This window comes from Malaya genurostris, chromosome 2, assembly GCF_030247185.1.
Source record: "Malaya genurostris strain Urasoe2022 chromosome 2, Malgen_1.1, whole genome shotgun sequence".
NCBI lineage: Eukaryota > Metazoa > Arthropoda > Insecta > Diptera > Culicidae > Malaya > Malaya genurostris.
Window position 1 is genome coordinate 264,607,739 of NC_080571.1, and position 21,819 is coordinate 264,629,557.

A 21,819-nucleotide genomic window follows, 5' to 3' on the forward strand; every position below is an offset into this window, starting at 1 on the left:
CAGATCCCTTGTGTTTTTGAATACAATGTGATAACGATATACTTTCGGATGGAATTTTTTTATTATACAAACAAATCTCACAGCTGAGCTGAGTAATTCTTTCTCTTCTTGAATCTGTGCAGTAACTCATGTGCATGGAAAAGACACTAACTCGGCGACAACAGATACTTGTGGATGAGATGATGTGTATGAGATGCGTGTAGATACACGCAACTTCGGTGCGATCCAACCTGCTTTCATCGAATAATTAAGAATTCCAAAAAAAATAAATTGAATTTGGATGGGATTGGGGACGCAGTTCATTCCTTGTGCAGTGCACGAGGTGCGCATGAGGACGAGACGCCACTCAGTGTTGGTGATTGCCGAAAATTTGACAGAAGCTGCTATATTGCTTTCTATATTGTATACAACATTTTCAATCCGGTAGAAGATGCTACAAGAACTCGAGTCTCTCAATGCATGAACCGTGAGAGAATTTTGCTACATTTCTTCGCTCCACTTCATACTCAGAGTATTTCACGCCCTTAAAAAAAATTAACAGCCTGATAATGATCGTTGCTGTGTGGAATTTCCCAAGAAAGAATCGCAAGTTGACAATGTTGGAGACGTGACCATCCCTACAACCCAATAGTAATTGCTGGGCTCACTGGTGGCAGCCCGACTGTCACTCAGTTGATGCACCGACCAGCATCCGGTCTATGTGTCAGAAGCAGAATGTGATATGTAGTAGAATAAGGAACACGCGTTTTTACCTCTAACTGTGCGTCTATTAATAAAGTCAGTTTTAATGTTTGGGTCGTGTTATATTCATTATCGGTCACCTCCGAACACACCCACAACAGTGGCGACGAGGATTTAAGTTAAATTGGCGATCAGAAGCTAATCTTTATCACCCACGAGGAAACGAGAAGCATGGCGGAATCTAACCTCAATCCGGAGCATCAGCAACCGGGAACCGGCTTAGCTGGCGGTCCACAGCACCCGGGAATACAGCAAAACCATCTGCGTCATCCAGCTCCATTTTTCAACGGTCCACCATCATCGCAACAATCAGCGAATACCAGCTCATCTTCTACAGAAACCACCTACCAGCTCTTTCAGCAGCTAATGCAGCAGCAGCAAGATTTCTTCCGGAGTATCATATCATCGATCAATGTTCAGGTCCCTCCAAACCCTGAAATGATTCTCGACTCGCTGGCGAACAACATCAAAGAGTTTCGCTACGATCCGGACGGAAACATAACCTTCGCTGCATGGTATGGCAGATACGACGATTTGTTCGAGCAAGATGCCGCACGGTTGGACGATGAAGCGAAAGTCCGCTTGCTCATGCGGAAACTAGGATCAGCAGAACACGAACGTTACGTGAGTTATATCTTGCCGAAATCGCCAAAAGATTACAAATTCAGCGATACAGTGGAAAAGCTGAAAATTCTTTTCGGCGCTGCTGAGTCTGTCATCAGTAAACGGTATCGGTGTCTACAGGTAACCAAACAACCGACCGACGATTATGTTACGTACGCTTGTCGAATCAACAAGACTTGTGTTGAATTCGAGCTGAGCAAGCTGTCCGAAGAGCAGTTTAAATGCTTAATGTTTGTTTGCGGGCTAAAGTCAGAGGGAGACGGCGAAATACGAACGCGGCTGCTGGCGAAAATCGAAGAACGTGATGACGTCACACTAGAGCATCTTTCGGAAGATTGTCAGCGATTGTTGTGCCTGAAACGGGACACGGCAATGATCGAGTCATCAGCATCAACGTCATCAGTGAATTTCATCAAGCGAAAACAGCAGTTTTCAAAACGTCAACATAAGCCACCAGTGGAGTCAGCCGGACCAGACAAGAGCAAACAAATACCCTCTACACCCTGCTGGTACTGCGGGGGAATGCACTTCGTTCGAGACTGCACTCATCGGAGCCACAAATGCAAGGACTGCGGCAACATCGGACATCGCGAGGGATATTGTTCCTCTGCCAAGCGAAATTTTAAGACCAGCCGAAACAGAAAGCACCCAGGATCGTTAAATACAAAAACCGTAAATCTCCGTATAAATACCGTCGATCAAAAGCGCCGTTTTGTTAAAATTGTACTGAACGGTGTGAAGGTGCGTCTACAGTTGGACACGGGGTCTGACGTTAGCATCGTATCGAAACGCTTGTGGGAGAAAATAGGTAAACCACCCACTGCACCAGTAAATGAGCTAGCCTCAACAGCGTCAGGCGACCGATTGCAGTTTTTGTTTAAGTTCAGCTGTCTAGTGTCTTTCAACGGTAAACAACATCACTGTCAGTTTTACGTGGTCGAAAACCCGCTTTATCTTTTCGGAATCGATTTGATGGAAGCATTCGGTCTCTTTTCATTACCTATTAGCATGTACTGCAACAACGTCAGTGTTCCTGCTATCACTTTGCAGTCACTCAAAGCGGCATACCCAAGTGTATTTAGAAACGAGTTAGGGTTGTGCACGAAAACAAAAGTGAAATTGGAACGGAAACCAGATGCAACTCCAGTTTTTCGTCCGAAACGTCCAGTGGCTTATGCAGTACACAGCACGGTTGACAACGAACTTGACCGACTGGAACGAGCAAAAATCATCACACCGGTAGACTTTTCGGACTGGGCAGCACCCATCGTCGTTGTCAGAAAAACGAACGGGTCCATCCGCATTTGCGGAGATTACTCTACAGGTCTCAACAATGCACTGCAACCGCATCAGTACCCGTTACCGCTACCGGAGGAGATTTTCAACAAGTTGGCTAATTGTACTGTATTTAGCCGAATCGACCTGTCGGATGCGTTCCTGCAAGTAGAGGTTGACGAAAGTAGTCGTGATTTACTAACCATCAACACCCATCGTGGACTCTACCGGTACAATCGTCTGCCACCGGGAGTCAAAACAGCACCGGGAGCTTTCCAGCAACTTATCGATACAATGCTGGCAGGTCTTCCTCATACGTGTGGTTATTTGGATGACGTCGTCGTTGGTGGTGTCACTACTGAGACACACTGGGAAAACCTTCGCGCAGTGTTTCAAAGAATCAGCGAGTTTGGATTTACCATTCGAGTGGAAAAGTGCATCTTCGCTCAGCCTCAAATTAAATATGTAGGTCATCTGCTTGACCGCAATGGCCTTCGTCCGGATCCAGCAAAAGTTCAGGCCATTAACGAAATGCCACCGCCCACTGATGTATCTGGTGTTCGGTCCTTCCTAAGAGCAATTAATTACTACGGAAAATTTGTTCCTCGTATGCGCTGTCTGCGGTATCCTCTTGATGAGCTGCTCAAAGCGGATGCGAAATTCAAGTGGACAGCAGAATGCCAGGCGGCATTCAACAAATTTAAGGAGTTGCTGAAATCTGACCTACTGTTGACACACTACAACCCTGCACTTGATATAGTGGTGTCGGCAGATGCGTCGTCTATTGGTGTTGGTGCTACTTTGTCACACAAATTTCCGGACGGCACTCTCAAAGTTGTATACCACGCTTCCAGAGCATTAACAGCGGCAGAGAAAAACTACAGTCAGCCCGATCGTGAAGGACTTGCGATAATTTTTGCGGTGACCAAGTTTCATAAAATGCTGTTTGGTCGTCGTTTTCATCTTCAGACAGATCACGAGCCGTTGCTGAGAATATTCGGTTCAAGAAAAGGGATTCCTGTTTACACATCGAACCGATTACAACGTTGGGCTCTTACGCTGTTGCTTTATGAGTTCACCATCGAGCACGTCCCGACAGCGAAATTCGGCAATGCTGACATACTTTCCCGTCTGATCAGCCAGCACGCCAGGCCTGAGGAAGATTATGTGATTGCTTCGGTCTCTCTGGAAAATGACTTAAGGTCAGTTACACAAGATGCATTAACCGTTCTTCCTTTAAGTTTTAGGATCGTACAACAGTCTACACAGTCCGATCCTATTACCAAGGCAGTTTATCGTTACCTCCTTGATGGGTGGCCTAAAACCGTTACCGATGCAGAGCTCAAACGGTTTTATGCTCGACGTGAATCTCTTACCACGGTACAAGGCTGCATACTATTCGGCGATCGACTGGTTATACCATCGCCCCATCGCAAGCGTAGTCTTCATCAACTTCATCGTGGCCACCCTGGAATTCAGCGAATGAAGGCGATTGCCAGGTCATATGTTTATTGGCCAACTCTCGACAGCGACATTGTTGATGTCGTCAAATCCTGCCGTCAATGTGCGATGGCTGCGAAAACACCGCAGAAGTCAGCGCCGTTGTCATGGCCTAAATCATCGAAACCGTGGCAGCGCGTTCACCTTGATTATGCTGGACCGATCGACGGGGAATACTACCTGGTTGTCGTAGACTCTTTTTCAAAATGGCCTGAAATTGTGCAGACGAGAAGTATCACTACAGCCGCCACAGTGAAAATCCTCAGAGATCTGTTCACTCGCTTGGGAATGCCAGAGACGCTGGTGAGTGATAATGGATCCCAATTCACCAGTGCAGAGTTTCAATCGTACTGTACGAACAACGGCATCGAGCATCTTACAACAGCACCTGTTGCACTCGCAACTGAACTGAATGAGTCTTTTTCTGGATCCGTGAACCTTTATTGCTGATATCGGTTACAAAACCCTAAAACTAAATTCATTACATATAATTCAATAACTGATTTTGATTCTTACATTTAGTACATTCAGTCCAATCAAGTTAAATATCGTTGTTTTCCAAGTAGAGCGAGATTGAGGTTATACTAAGCTAGATAGTATTATTTCACAATGAGGAGATTAATTCATCAATGTAACTTATAGAATAGTTACCTAACTTGTAGCAATAAATTGAAGTACAAGATATTATATAAATTCACTCACTAAACTAATTTAATGGAAGTTATAACTTTATCGAACACTCTAGCGTTTTACATGTGCTGATAGAAATTTAGTCTCAATTCATCTACCGCTGTCAGATCTCATTACACTTAGCGCCACCGTTCAGTGTGATAATCAGTGTGAAGGTGCGTGCGATTTGAGGGGTCGCACAATACTCCCCCCCCGTACGCCGGATACGTCCTCACCGGCGTACTAGCGGTTGCACCGAACATCTAGGATCGCCAGCTTCACCGCAGGTCTCTCGTATACACCGTGGGCTGTTTGTACAGTTGCCCAACGTACTTGCCCATCTGCACTCTTATTCACGAAGATTACTCTTCCCTTTGGCCAGCAGTTTCTGGGTGATTTTGGATCGACAATCAAAACAATATCATCTATCTCGATTGGTTTGATGTTGTAGAACCATTTACTGCGTCTTGTTATTTCTGGCAAATAATCCTTCAACCATTTCTTCCAAAAGACATTGGCTAATACTTGCGAACTACACCAAGCCCGTCTAAGAGCTAAACCACTATCGTCACATAATGTATCGGGTTTTGAACCATTTGAGGAACCTAAAATAAAATGGTTCGGTGTTAGTGCAGGAGCATCATCATTCTCGATAGGCACGTGAGTGAGTGGACGAGAATTGACAGTATTTTCTATTTCAGCCAACATATTACGAAGAATCTCATCGGTCGGCAATCGCTGAGGTTTCAGAGCATATAGATTTCGCTTAACGGATTGCACTAACCGCTCCCAGCAGCCTCCCATATGTGGCGATGCTGGTGGAATGAACTTCCATTCCAATTGACTGCTAATAAATTCTTTCATTATCATATCTTCATCGACCTTGGCCAATGCTTCTCGTAGCTCACGTTCTGTACCTAAAAAGTTAGTTCCTCTGTCACTATGTACTTCTCGAGGTACTCCTCGCCTCGCTATGAAGTTTTTTATTGCAAGTATACAAGAAGTCGTACTAAGAGTGTGAGCAATTTCCAGATGAATGGCGCGAGTCGTCATGCACGTAATCAACACACCCCAACGTTTTTCAACTCGTTTACCAACTACAACCGACAAGGGCCCAAAATAATCGATTCCCACAAATGAGAACGGTCGCGCATATGCAGCAAGTCTAGCTCTGGGTAAATCGCCCATGGCTGGAGGAATTGGCTTGGATTGTTCATTTTTGCATCTTTGACATTCTCTACGAGTAGATTTGTAAGCGATTCTAATACGAGGGATATGAAATTTGTGTTTAAGTTCGTTGATGACGGTGTTATGGTTGCAGTGATGGAAGCGCTCATGGAAATCATGAATTAATAGTTTTGTGATGTGATGGTTTCTAGGAAGAATAATTGGATTCTTTGCTTCTTCTGTTATGTATTCACATCTTTGAATACGTGTGTGTAGTCGTAGTAGCCCTTCTGCGTCTAGCCGCGGTGTAAGTTTGTATAAGGCACTGTCTTTGGGAATTTGGCAAATCGATTTCGTCTGTTCGGCTTTTGCTATTAGAGCTATTTCGTCACCAAAAGCAGTGTACTGCGCTAGTTTGTAAAGTGTTTTTTCTGCTGCATGCAGTTCTGCTCTAACATATGGTCCAGTATTGCTGGGTAGATTGGCTAGCTTAAGTTTGATATTATTGGGAAATCGAAGTACACATGCTATGAACCGAACAAGTCTTCGCCATCTGGAGAAGTTCTCAGTGGCTATAACCGGGTTGAGCACAGTATGTGTAAGTACACTAGCTCGAAGTTCTTCGTTTGTAGTTCCTAGTGTCATTCGTAACGGAGCCCATGATTCCGTTGGTTCTTTGATGAATTTGGGGGCGCTGAACCACCTGCTATTTATCGAAAAATCCGGAGGACGTTCCCATTTTGTAGCTTCGTCAGCTACGTTTTCCTTAGTTGAGAGCCAACTCCATTCGGCCAGATCTGTATTCTCCAATATCTCACTAACACGACACGCTACAAATTGGCTATAGCGACGATGATCTGAAGCTAGCCAACACATGACATCTCGCGAGTCCGTCCAGAAATATCTTCGATCGATCTTGATAGAAAGTGCGCTGACTATACTACTCGCTAAGCGTGATCCGATGACTGCCGCCTGCAGCTCAAGACGAGGGATGGATATGTATTTTAGTGGAGCAACTCGCGTCTTTGCTCCTATAAGTGTACATTCAACGTAACCGTTTTCTTCGAAACGAAGGTAGACAACAGCGGCAAAACTCGTCTCACTAGCGTCGACAAAGGTATGCATCTGAATATTAGTTTGCTTGTTGGAGGATATAAGCCGCCTATAACATCGATTCACGGAAACGGTCTCCACTTGTGGAAGAGCCTGTCGCCACAAATCCCATTTTTTGAACTCTTGACATCTTATAGGTTCGTCCCAGAGTATACCAGAGCGCCATACGTCTTGGAGTAATACTTTCAAATAGCCTAAGAAGTTTGCCACTAGTCCTAAAGGATCGTATATGGACATCAAAATTCTTAATAGCTCGCGTTTAGTCGGATATCTGGAACCATCCAGTAAAGAGCTATCATATCGACTCCAATTTACTTTAAAGGTCAAACAATCAGTGGAAGTATTCCACCATAGCCCAAGAATTTTCTCTGTCGCCATCTCTTCGGAAAAAATTAAATTCTTTTCTTCAGTTTGGTGCTGATTCATTTTTTGGAGAACCGTTATCGAGTTTGAGAGCCAGTTCCTAATCTCGAAGCCACCCTGCGCATGTATGAAATGAATTTCTTTGGCCAACTGAACAGCTTCCTCGATGGTCTCTACGCTAGCAAGGAGATCATCAACATAATGCTTGTGAATGATTGCATCTACTGCTCGTGGAAACCGACTAGTAAAACGTTGCGCATTAAGATTTTTAACGTATTGAGCACTGCTCGGTGAACAGCAAGCTCCGAAGGTCATGACCTTCATAACAAATGTATCTGGGTTTACGTTACTGTCACCGTTTCGCCATAAAAACCGTTGACAATGTTGATCTTGCTCTCTGATGCCCACTTGGTGGAACATCTCACGTATGTCTCCGCAGAGACCAACACGCTGCAGCCGAAACTGATACAGGATATCTGTAAGCGATGACAGCTGATCTGGTCCTTTCAAAAGAACTGAATTCAAGGACACTCCACGAACAGTTGCTGCTGCATCCCAGACAATTCGTATTTTTCCAAATTTATTAGGGTTGGCTACCGGAAAAATTGGCAAGTACCATATTCGATCAAAAGGGCGATCGAGTTCTTGGTCGGAAAGCTTTCGTATATACCCGCATCGTTGGTAGTCAACTATCTTTTTTTGGATAGTGTTTGCCAATGTAGGGTCCCTAGCCATGCGTGTTTCTAAACATTGTAGCCTCCGGAGTGCGAGCGCACGACTGTCTGGTAGATTAACTTTATAATACTTCCAGAGTAAACCTGTCGTATAACGACCTCCTTCGAAATTAGTTAAAGATTGCAATAACGAAGTAGCTCTCTCATCTTCTGTTGAGAGTAGGGTTTTGTTCAGCTTCGATATACCTAGGCTATCCAATGAGAAATAGTTTTTCATAGCTTGCTGTAGCTCATCGCACGAGCAGATGTGAAGACTCACTTGTGCTATATCGCTTTGATTTTCTTTTGCGGAGAATCCGCCATAAAGAGTCCAGCCAAGTCTCGTTTTAACGGCAACTGGTTCGTGAGAATTTCTCTCTTTGCTCTTTTGTGTATTTCCAAGAAACGCGTTATCTGCTCCGATCAGAACTCTAGGACGAGCGTCACTGTACGAAGGTAGTGCCAGACCAGCGAGGTAGTCAAATTGTTTTTTCATCTCGTCTGCATTCAGCGATTGACTAGGTAGATTAAGAGCACTAACAGTTCTCGCACCTGATATATTGAATCTACGATTTGGCTGTCCTTTCTCCGATATTTGAAAATTAACAATTACTGAGTTATTTTCAACACGACAGGTTCCTCCAGTCCATTGTAGCCATAGAGGGTTTTTCGCGCCTTTCAGGTGGAGCTGGTCTACGATTTCTTGGTCCAGGAGCGTCTCTGATGAGCCGTCATCAAGAAGTGCGTACGTATCTATTGTTTTATCGATACCGTACAGCGTTACTGGGACAATACGGAAAAGAACAGATGTCGAGTTTGACCGATGAGTGTTGTGAGGAGCAAATACTACAGGAAGGACCTGATTATTGGACACAGAGCCTGTACTGTTTTTTGAAGGATTGTGTAGTAATTCATGATGTTTGTAAGTACATCCATTTATTCCACACCGTTTCCTCGCGGTGCACTGATCGTTATGCCGTCTTAGGCATTTTTTACAATATCCATACTCCTTAATTGCGGTCCACCTGCTATCGTACGTAAGTTCAAGGAAACGTTGGCAATCAGCTGCCGATTTACATGTTCCTTTACAAATCATACATGTAAAGTGAAGATTTACCGCTGCAATGCCAGTGCTTAAGAGTTTTGTATCTGCTATTGGCTGTTCAAGCTCACTTGCTGTGGAGTGAGTATTGATGAATGCGCTTGGTTTACTACTACGGACTTGTTTTGTTTCATTAAATCCGATTTTCGTAACCGTGCTGGCGGCCTCCGCCAGGGAATAAATCCAAGAAGAGAACTCAGCAAGAGTAATTCTCGGCAACGTTTGCTGATGCTTTGCCCAGTCTAATTTAATAGATGCAGGTAATTTGTCTGTTAGATCAGTCAGAAGCGACACATTATACAGATAGTCTTGTAATCCACTGGCTTCTATCGTCGATCGTAAGTTTTGTACTACAATGGCAAATTCTATTAGTTGATCTAGTTTATCAGACCTGAGTGTTGGAAACGTTGATATTCTATTAATCATTGTCTGCACAATTGCAGCCGGTTGACCGAATAGCAGTTTGAGAGTTCTAATAACAGATGGTACATTGCTGGGATGTATAAGCTGACCTCTCACAGCTTCAAGGGCTTTACCTTTCAAGCATTTAGAAAGTCGGAATACATTCTCGTCATTTGAGAATCCACAAAGTAGAGTTGTGTGAGTGTACGTTGCATAAAATAATGGCCACTCTTCGGGATTACCATCAAAGTGTGGCAGTTCCTTCGGAACTGATTGCCTTGCTGCTATCTGAGCTCGTGAAAGTACACATAACTGTGGTTCAATGGCGGGGGTGGATGTTTCGTTTTTTCCATATTGCCATTGTGAATTCGAATTATGAGCGTCAGAAGGACCTTGGCCTATATTTATACGAGTTGATGTAGAGCAAGTAATTTCCGTGTGATTTGGTTGCTGCATATTACCATGATCTAAATTCGTTTTGTCTAGCCAGCTCCTGACTTTTTCCATTGATTGATCGTCGGTTTGGCTGATCGAGTTCGTTTCGCTCATCATTTCTCTCATAAGAAGAAACTTCTTCTTGAGATATTCGCGTTTACGAAGCTCTTCTTCTTCTTGGAGGGCTCTTTCTGCTTCCAGTTGTTCCATCTCCAGTTGAATCAGATTTTTCGCTGTTTTATCACTTCGGCTGTACATGGAGGTCACTCGTTGAGATATTGTTCTTGCGCGCTCTTGCTTGGTGGGTTTACTGAGCGACTTATGTTGACCGTTGTCCGGTTGAACGATTGATTCTTGTTGTTTGCTTGCTCCTGAAACTTTTCCCGTGTCAGTTTCTCGGGCTGCGGCCTGCACACTACATGTTTGACATCTCCATGAGTTTTGGCCTACATTCTTTGTTACACTGATGCAAGAAAAGTTGTGCAATGTAGCACATACATTACACTTTACAGTATCCCTCATGTCAAGAAGCTTACAAAGCGGACAAGAAGGTATATGCGGTTGATTTTTCTCCCCATTGAAAGTTCGCTCTTCACTGTCTTTTCTTGAGCTACTCGCGGCCTCAGGCTCAACATTGTGCTCAGACATTTTACCGAGAGCTTCCTTAAATGGTTTTGTAAACTGTTGCACTCGCAACTGAACTGAATGAGTCTTTTTCTGGATCCGTGAACCTTTATTGCTGATATCGGTTACAAAACCCTAAAACTAAATTCATTACATATAATTCAATAACTGATTTTGATTCTTACATTTAGTACATTCAGTCCAATCAAGTTAAATATCGTTGTTTTCCAAGTAGAGCGAGATTGAGGTTATACTAAGCTAGATAGTATTATTTCACAATGAGGAGATTAATTCATCAATGTAACTTATAGAATAGTTACCTAACTTGTAGCAATAAATTGAAGTACAAGATATTATATAAATTCACTCACTAAACTAATTTAATGGAAGTTATAACTTTATCGAACACTCTAGCGTTTTACATGTGCTGATAGAAATTTAGTCTCAATTCATCTACCGCTGTCAGATCTCATTACACTTAGCGCCACCGTTCAGTGTGATAATCAGTGTGAAGGTGCGTGCGATTTGAGGGGTCGCACAATAGCACCATTCCACCCTCAATCGAACGGTCAAGCCGAGCGATTCGTGGATACGTTTAAACGATCGATTAAAAAGATTAAGGAGGGGAGAGCGACAATGTGTGATGCTCTCAGTACATTTCTTCAGACTTACCGGAGTACACCTTGTTTTTCTTCTCCAGACGGCAAATCACCAGCAGAAGTTTTGTTCGGTCGTCCGATTCGTACTAGTTTGGATCTGCTCCGTCCACCATCCGATAGTGTACATTTGGAACAATCGAGTGAAATTCATCCCTTAAAGCGACAATTCATCGTTAAGGATACGGTATATGCAAAAGTATTCGTCAAGAACCAATGGCACTGGGTTTCAGGAACAGTTTTGGAACGTGTAGGTCGTGCAATGTACAACGTTCAGCTCGAGACTGGTAAGCTTATTCGGTCCCACGTTAACCAGCTTCGAGATCGTGCTGATTCAGAGAGTCGCAGAGTACCAGCATTGACAGATAGAACGAAACTTCCTCTCAGCATTCTACTCGATGCTTGGAACCTTCCGGCTCGTTGCACACCAGATCCATTAGCACGTTCAACACCAGTAGCACCCATTCCAAGCTGCTCTAGTTCGAGACAGTCGTCAGTACCGAATACCTTGTTGAGAAGGCCCACATTGTCATCGGAGTCTTCGTTGTCAGCATCGTCTTCGTCATCTTCGACAACGCCAAATTCAACATCAGAATTTCAGTCTGCTAATGAAGCCGACTCAGCTGTACAGGTTCCTCGCCGCTCTTCGCGTGTACGAAGAGCTCCGCAATGGTTCGATCCCTATCAGCTGTATTAGAAGGGGAGATGTTGGAGACGTGACCATCCCTACAACCCAATAGTAATTGCTGGGCTCACTGGTGGCAGCCCGACTGTCACTCAGTTGATGCACCGACCAGCATCCGGTCTATGTGTCAGAAGCAGAATGTGATATGTAGTAGAATAAGGAACACGCGTTTTTACCTCTAACTGTGCGTCTATTAATAAAGTCAGTTTTAATGTTTGGGTCGTGTTATATTCATTATCGGTCACCTCCGACCACACCCACAACAGACAATTATCGCAGAAAATCGAGTCGATGATTCAACTTGATGATTCTCATATTAGGTTGCAATATTTCAAACCCCTTGTGTGGAGCGTTCACATACATTTTCATAGACACAACTAATACAAAGGTTATATGCACATAGTTAGAATAAGCGGCAATAGTAAAATGATTCTATCGCAATTATCAACTGCCTGTATAGAATCGGATCGCGAAACGAGAATAAGCGACCGTTTGTTGCTTCAGAGAGGATCCCCACAGCAGCGTGCTAACCTTTGATTCTCAGAAATGTCATCGAGAGAAATTCGCTCTCGCATTGGTGTCGATTCTATGTTAAATGAGCCATGCCGGGTTTTTGTTGTTGCGATGATTTCCGTCTCTCTTTGATGGCACTGATTCAATCGTTGAAGAGTTGCCAGTGAACGTTCTTTGATACGATAAAAGCCATCCTTGACGCCACTGATACCATTCGATTCAGTTCGACGAGATCGAAAAATATCTGTCTGGGATTTTTCTCCGAACAATTTTGTTGGACATGGCTGAACCAATTTTAGCAAACTCGTTTGAAAACAATTATGGAGTTGTGAATCAAGTTCGAAGATCAAGCGGCTGTCACTTCTGGTTTCGGAGATATATTGATATAAGTGACGTAACCGACAAAACGCATTTTTTCTCTTCAGACAATTTTCTCGGAGATGGCTGTAACTTAGGCTCGTTTGAAAGTTACTATTGGGTTGTCCCGGAGATGGAAAGGTATGTGACGTAACCGATAAAACGCATTTTTTTCATTTCCGTACAATTTTCTCGACGATGGCTAAACCGATTTCTACAAGCTTAAGCTCATTTGAATGCTACTCTATTGGGTTGTGAATCAAGTTTGAAATTCAAGTGGCTGTCACTTCCGGTTCTGGAGATATAATGGCATAAGTGACGTAATGCGCAGTTACTACTGAAATTGACTATCGATAGGAATAATTTTGAGAACTGTTTAGAATTATTTTTACGTGTTTTGCTTCGCCGCTTTAAGCGATGGTATACAATTTGTAATACTGTTCACCCTGTAATTCCGGAACCGGAAGTCGGATCTGAATGAAAATCAGGGGTTTTATATGAGACTATAAGACCGCTCAGTTTGTAAAAATCGGTCAAGCCATATCCCCACAAAAGTGAGTGAATTCCATTTTGAAATATATTACCACTATTTCCGGTACTTCTGGAATTGTAAAGTATGTCGAATTTATTACTCCAGAATATTTTGAAAACACTAGGGGAACGTGCCACTGGAGCCAATTAGTTCTGATTCCCATTACTTACAATCAACCTGTATTTCCATACAAAAAATTATGAACTGGCACATCTGGTATATGATTCGAAATTGGAATATAATATGTGTTTAACTGTTTGCATTATTCCAAGAAATCGAGAAAAGTGAACGAAATTCAAAACCAAGCCCTTACTCAAAAAAACTTACGAGGTGCGTAAGTTTCAAATGTCGTTTTGTTGCCAACAGATGGCGTTTAAAATCGATATTGTGTATGTATATTTCGAACCGAAAGCGCGATTGTGTTAGTTGGGCCCTCCACTTTGAAACGTCATATTTGTTTACTTGGATTCGAGCTGGAAACATACTTTCATTTCGTGTTAAACATGTCGAATTGCGAACCAAACAAAAAAAAGCATTGGCAGCATATGACGGTTTTCTTGTTCAAACATAAGGAACTGGCATCGGAAAGTCATTGAATTCTTCTATAAACTTATGGCTATATTTCACTAACTTGTAAACGCTGGTTTCAACGTTTCAAAACGGGTCAATTTAGTGTTATCAACAACAAATATTGCGAAAATCGGCCAAAAAAGTTTGAAGATGACGAACTACGAAAATGGTACATAGCCAACCAACAAATGATCGAGATGTAATTTAGTGTCGGCAATCCATTCCGATCATCCGAGAGCCATGGAAAAAATTCAAAAGGATGGTAAATGGATTCCTCACTAACTGGACGAACGACAGAAGGAAAGGCGTAAAACTCATAGCGAAATGTCTTTTTTACGCTATGAGAGAAAAAGTTTTTTGCATCGAATTGCACCTTACGATAAAAAATGATTATATTTTGAGAATCCGAAACGCAAAAACCAAGGGTTACCATCAACATCGATTGCAATACCGAATCGTTTTGAGAAAAAGGCAATGCTAGTGAAATTTCCGAAACCGAAAAAAAATTGTTGATGCCAAAAGGCTTAGAATTGCATGAAACGTCGAGATTTAGTGTCATCTCGAAAAAAAAATTTTTTTTTGAGAAAATCGACTTTTGGGGCTTCCCAAAGTCTCAGAAAGTTGATATTTTCAAAAAAAATTTTTTGAGATGACACTAAATCTCGACGTTTCATGCAGTTTTGAGACTTTTGGCATCAAAACAAATTTTCGATTTTGGAAATTTCAAGTACTCCCCCCTATGGTGCTTTTTCAAGATCGAAAATTGTCAAACCCTTCACCATCGGGCAGCACCCCTAACGCATGTCCGATTTAGCTCAAATTTTGCATGAGGGCTTTTTTCGAGGTGCTTAAACTTTTGAGCACTAGAGTTTTACGAAAATAGAGGTGATCCCAAAATTTTGGCACCCTTATATATATATATATATATATATATATATATATATATATATATATATATATATATATATATATATATATATATATATATATATATATATATATATATATATATATATATATATATATATATATATATAAGTGGTAAAAATCAACGTGGTTGGTCGGTTACGTCACTTATACCATTATATCTCCGGAACCATAAGTCACAGCCATTTGGTCTTCGAACTTGATCAATACTCCGATAGTAGCTTTCAAACGAGCCTAAGTTTGTTAAAATCGGTTGAGCCATCTCCGAGAATCTTGCGCGGTAAAAACATAACGCGTTTTGTCAGTTACGTCGCTTATACCATCATAACTCCGGAACAAAAAGTCACAGCCATTTGATCTTCGAACTTGATCAATGACCTAAGAATAGATTTCAAACGAGCCTAAGTTTGTTCAAATCGGTTCATCCATATTTGAGAAAATTGAGCGTTTAAAATAGCTTCGAAAAGTGCACACACATACACACACACACACAGACATTTTCCGATCTCGTCGAACTGAGTCGAATGGTATATAACACTATGGGTCTCCGAGGCTCCGTTCAAAAGTCGGTTTTTCCAGCAATTCTAATACCTTTCTATAGAGAAAGGCAAAAACGTGTTTTGTCCGCTACGTCATTATCTATACTATAATATCTCCGGAAACGATAGTGATAGCCCATTGAGTTTCCAACTTGATTAACAACCCAATAGTAGATTTGAAACGAGCCTAAGTTTGTTAAAATCGGTTCAGCAAAAAGAGAAAGAATTGAGCGTATAGAATAAATCTTCGAAAGGTGTGCACACACATACATTTTACGATCTCGTTTAGCTGAGTCGAATGGTATGTAACACTAGGGGTCTCCGAGGCTCCATTCGAAAGTCGAGTTTTCTAGCAATTCTATTAGCTTTCTATAAAGAAAGGCAAAACTCAAATTCAAATGAAAGAACTTATAGTCTAACAGTCATCAAAAATGACAATACCAAAATCTATAAAATGTCTTCTAAGTTGGGCTCAGAACGGTTCCAATTGTCCCAATTTGTAGATCACTTGTAGTTGATGGGCACACGAAATGTTTTTGATTATACTGGTCCATGTATTCCAGTTCCGAATGCACCGGAAATAATTACTCCAAATCCAAAACGGGAACTAACTTTGACATTTTATAGAATGCTTTATTGTTTTCCACACAGTTAGTTCTGGAATTAAAGGGCAGAAAATTCTACAGAATTGTGCTCAAAACTGTTTCAAATTGTAGTTCATGGTTAAACGATTTGAATTTCAATATATCAATTCCCAGAATCCGGCTCCGAAAGTATAATGGAAAGTGGTTGAAATAAAATGAAATAAATAATAAATTGTAATTGTCCCATAATGATTGTTTATTGTTTATTGTTTATTATTGTAAAATCAACAGACACATTGTAGTCCTAATGATAGTTTCTAATACTAAGTAAAAAATTTGCTTGAATTGTTTTCCGTGAAAGGTTGAAGTCAAATCCAGATGATACACGATTGAACGATCTTTGCAAGCCTATAACGGCACCGTTTGTTCCATAGTTGGTGCGACGTAGAGGTAGTCGAAGAAAGGCGTTGTTACGGAGAGCACGGGGACGAACATTAATATTAACCTCACGGAGCAAAGCGGGGCAGTCAATCCTATCACTCAAAATATCAGCTATCATCAAAGCACGCGACAGCTCTCGTCGTACTTGTAGTGTGTCAAGACCAATCAGCAATCCGCGACTTTCATAGCTCGGCAGTTGATGTGGATTATTCCAAGGTAATCGTCGAAGAACAAAACGTACGAATCTACGTTGTATAGATTCTATTCTATGAGCTCCATTGAGGTAAAGAGGGTTCCAGACTACTGAGCAATATTCCAAAGTAGAACGAACGAGTGTACAGTATAGAGTCTTCAGGCAATAAATATCATTGAAGTGCTTAGCCATTCTAAATATGAATCCTAAACAGCGTGAAGCTTTCGCAACAATGTAGTTAATGTGCTGTTTGAATGATAACTGCTCATCGAGAAAGACACCAAGATCTTTGACGCATGTCGATCTACTAATCATGAATCCTTCAAGATAATATTCGAATTTGAACGGTAACTTTTTCCTTGTGAACGTAATGATTGAGCACTTTTCGGGATTCACTATCATATGATTGGTTTTGCACCAATTCGCAAAGATTTCCAATTGCCGTTGAAGGAATGCCGCATCTTCTGAGCTGCGGATGGTGTTATAGATCTTGAGGTCATCAGCGAAAGAGACTCGTGGTCCATCCAGACAAAGATTTACATCATTGAAGTACAGTAAGAAAATCAAAGGTCCAAGATGACTCCCCTGTGGAATTCCAGACGTTGCAACAAATTCTTCGGAAAAACAATCATCAATTTTGATAGTAAGACGTCGATTGCTGAGATATGATTGTATCCATTGAATGACGTTTGCACCAAAGCCGAGTCGATTTAATTTTGCAATTGTGATGTCGTGATTGATTTTATCGAAAGCAGAAGAGAGATCTGTATAGATAACGTCCGTCTGCAACCCGTCTGACATAGCGTTTGTTATGTAAGATGTGAAAGATACGAGGTTAGTAGCTGTTGAACGCTTCGGCATAAACCCGTGTTGAGTATCATCAATGTACTGCTTGCAATGGTTAAAAATTTGAGTCAGAATGACTTTTTCGAATAATTTAGGAATTGCGCTAAGAGAAGTGATACCGCGGTAGTTGTTCATATCGCTCTTGTCGCCTTTCTTGTAAACCGGATACATGAACGAAGCTTTCCACAAATCCGGAAACACTGCTGTAGTTAATGAGGTTCTGAATAAACGATAAAGTGGTGATATTATTCCAGCTGAACATTTCTTCAAAATACCTGCCGGTATGCCATCTGGTCCTGCAGAACTCGAAGACTTCAATCCAGCGATAGTCATCTGTACCGAATTCACGTCTATGTCAATGGAGTGCAAAAAGCAATTAGATACCGGAACGTTGATGGCCGCTCGTTCGATTTGCTGTGGGGATAATGTTTCAGTAGAGAAAACACGAGCGAATTGTTCCGAAAAGAGCTGACAAATTTCTTGAGTACTCGAACCGGTACGCTCACCGAATCGCATTAACGATGGTAATCCAAATTCCTTTCTTTGCTCATTCACGTGCTTCCAGAAAGCTTTTGGGTTAGACTTTATCCTATGCTGTACCTATGATAACGAAATCATATCTCAAATCATCAAATAATAACCGTCGAATGGTTGGATTACAAAACGCTAAGATAACAGATCTTACGTCTCGAAAGTATTCAACAGTTTCAGTAGAAATTTCGAGCGGAAAGCAAGACAGAGCTCCGGTATTCCGATGCGCAGCTTGACATACTTCGCAACCGATATCAAATATACAAGACACCTGGCTTTTGAGATTAGTGCCTTGGCTTTTAAATCATCCATTGTTCGAAATTTGAATCCCACCCATAAAAAAACTACGAGTAGGTAATGTCAGCAACATAACCATAAAAGTATCATGTTTCTGCAGTTGATATTATGAAATTTCTGAATACATTTTTACGTAACTTTTGGGATCCCGAAAGGAATACTGGTCCTGAAAATTACTATTCGATTACTAAGGAATGGCATTCAATACATTCAATGTTATTGAAAACCCTATTTTTTTAAATTTACAATAAAGTAAAGTGATGTCGAATCGATTGGTCACCAGTTTATTTAAACCTTCTTGAAAGTAGCCGAGTTTCGAGCATTCAAATTATGAAAGAATCTTATATTGGCACTATAGGAATATAGAATAGTACCCATTCATTAGGTAGTACAGCGACAATAAATTTCGAATCCTCGTAAAATAGGAATTTTTGAAACAACTTTGAAAGTACTGTTATAGCACTAAAAAACAGCTTTAATTTATGGATAAGAGAGACACTTAAGTTAAGACTCGGTCATAAATGAAAGATTCTTTTATTAAATGTTGTATTGGAATATTTGAAATATTCAACGATCATAAAGTGAAAATCAACCAAATTATTGTAAATCAAGTTTATGTAGCAGAGAAGCCTTGTAGTTTGCAAACGTTGTTTCAAAAAATCTTTCTATTTGAAGTTGATAAGGAATCTACAGCAAGGTAGTAGTTGCAGTTTAAGATATTCAATGGAATCCTAGCATATTTATATTGCATATTAATTTTATTGATATGAATATCTCCATATGAATATCTCCATACAAACACCTCTATTTCATGCTTTCGACTGTCATGTCTTTATGCGGATATTATCGTGAGTTCTATCCAACTGGTATAATTTTACACTCCTAACTAGAGCGGTTGGATCACAAAATGCAACAAATCCATGAAATTGAGAGTAGTAAGACGCAAATTATTGCACGTTCCAGGAAACATAAATCCGAAAAAGCTTCTTCTTTAATTTAACATCTCTCTCTTATTCTAAACTTCAAACTTATTTTCGTTTAGACACTATTATTTGAAGATCTCACCAGTTGGTATTAATTATTTGGAATAGCTCAATCTGTTTGCCTTTGTCATTCAAATCCAGTATTCCAAAATTCGATTTGCAACTGTACGTTCCTTCCAGGGGCATCTGTGATATGTAACCTGCGAGGAGCCGTATTTTAAACTTGCTTAGAGTGTTAGGACAAGTAATGAAAGCATTAAAATAATTCAAAATCACAGGTTTTTAAACAGATTTCAGTTGACTAACAAAGCAGTTTCAACATGACTCAGGAAAAACCGTAAAATTTACTGATTTGTTTAGCATTTGACACTCATATCGGTAATAACGCAAGACTGATATTACGGACAATGTGCCAACAGAAGAGGCGGGTCTGTTTTTCGACAAATCAATACAGAAATTCTCGACATTTACAAATCTTTTACTCTTCTACTACCCAGCATTGAGGGAGTGTGTCCTGCATGGGTAGATGTGAAAACTGTGGCGTATTATTGACTTCTTATCTATCTATGTTGCGTTCTGGACGAATTGTTATGCCTTACCTTTCTCAGGGATGTTATAAAAACACCTTTCCATTTGGCTGCATTTTCTGCTTTTTCGAAGTCGTACTCTGTCGCATCCGTGATGCTGTTAACGAACATATTACAGACAGCAGTTTCTACTTGATTTTCTCGTTGCTAGCTCGGCTTGGGAGCAGCTCCGTTAAACAAAACCACTCAGTCGTCGTCGTTAGTGCAGATGATGAGCAGCAGCAGTAGCAGCGGCAATAGAAGGCAAACACAAATACATCAGGCGACGACGACGACCAGCAACCGAAGGGAACAATGGAGGGTTCCTCCAAGCAGCTTTTTCGTTTAACATTCCACTTTTTTTAGTAGTTTTTATCAACAACAGTTCATAATGGATAGAACATTTTGCTTGCTATTTTAATCGCACTCTTCCATTCTAATGAACAATCTAACACATTTTTGTACGAAATTGCAGTTCCACAGTCGGCTTACGTCGGTTCACTTGGAAGTTGGCACTTACTATTAAATAGCTTCAACCGGGACTGAAACATTTGTTAACATATTGATTGGAACACTATTATTTTCATATTTATTAGTTGGTCACAATATTTTATGCAGGATGTTGAAACACACAGATTGCATTAAATGCAATAGCTGTATTATAAAAAAACCATTGGATAAAAACGGGAGTGAAACCTATTGAAGTTACCATAAACATTTATCACAATTCCAATAGCATTGAAGAGATTTCCTGTCCTTGTAAAATTTGATATCGCATAAGATTTACAGCCTAGAACGAATTTATTGTAGGAGTTTTTTCACCAGAATCGATACTACTTATCAACAGATTATTTTAAGAATTTTGAAACATTGCAGTTAATTGACAACTAAAGCTAGTTATTTCAATTGCATGGATAGCCATCAAAACAATCGACAAAGCAAATTTCATAACTTTATGTTGCACTACTCAACTACAGACGGCACTTTACGCTTGTTTTGCCGATGATTCTAATCTTGTAGCTAGTACTAGTGCAATATTCCAATTTCACTCCAAGAACAGCGGTAGAACAAGAATCGCAATAAACAAATTTGTTCACGAACGGCGTTGGCTTTGGCATTACGAATTTCTTCGATTCTTCACCACAATGATTACTCCCAGCAGGCAACGATTTCCTCCTGAAATATCAAAAGGCTCCTCGCAAATATAAAAAAAAAACACAATTTTCGCCTTCTTCTTCTGCGCACTCTGTTCTGCTTCTTGTGCCTTGCTATGCGAGATTTGAGATGGGACAGATTTTCGATGCTCGAAAAAACTCCAAGGGCGACGATTTTGTACGTATTCTGAATTTGCAACGGATTCACTAAACTGCACTTACACTTAGTCGTCCGAAACAGAGACCTTTTTCGCGAAAATTACACAGACATTTTGCTTCTAACTGGACAACATTTAGCGACGACCGAACTCTCCATCTTTTAATTTTTTCTTGCTTCTGCTTATGCTCTTTTGATATCTACTACTACTACTACTGCTGCTGCTACTGGCTGCTAGTTTGAGAGTCATTCGAGTGCGCAGATCGCGTTGTCTCTCTCGCTCTACAGAGCGTATTGTATACACAAAAATTTTCTATTTTGACAGCTGCACACTTGGCATATAATATGATTTTAACGCAACATGAAAGATCTCGATGTGAAGGAATTTTATGTTGCGCAAGTGTTGGCAGAATTTCTGTTTTTATTATTCTACCCATTTTTCGTGAATCGGGTTAGTATTGGAGATATTTGCAATTTATATTGAAATTTTGTCGACAAAGCAAGAGGAAGCATTGAGTTGTCTCGCTTCGACAGATTTTTACATACGAAAGAAGTAAATA

The 21,819-nt window shown here is 40.9% G+C and overlaps 2 protein-coding genes across 4 annotated transcripts in view; one reads left to right on the forward strand and one right to left on the reverse strand.

The window, feature by feature from the left end:
- LOC131429819 (protein son of sevenless) overlaps nt 1–21,477 on the reverse strand; it is a 57,838-nt gene extending 36,361 nt beyond the window's left edge. For all 3 annotated transcript variants that reach the window (XM_058594210.1, XM_058594208.1, XM_058594207.1), the window contains exons 1-2: nt 21,325–21,477; nt 19,982–20,602 (exon numbers count right to left, since the gene is read on the reverse strand). In XM_058594210.1, the coding sequence (XP_058450193.1) occupies nt 19,982–20,080 (99 nt within the window). In that variant the 5' untranslated portion in view covers nt 20,081–20,602; nt 21,325–21,477. The remainder of the gene's footprint in view (nt 1–19,981; nt 20,603–21,324) is intronic.
- On the forward strand, nt 591–4,786 carry LOC131429821 (uncharacterized protein K02A2.6-like). The gene has a single exon (XM_058594211.1). The coding sequence runs from the start codon at nt 913–915 to the stop codon at nt 4,588–4,590; it is 3,678 nt and encodes a 1,225-aa protein (XP_058450194.1). The 5' UTR covers nt 591–912; the 3' UTR covers nt 4,591–4,786.
- Nucleotides 21,478–21,819: the final 342 nt, after the last annotated feature.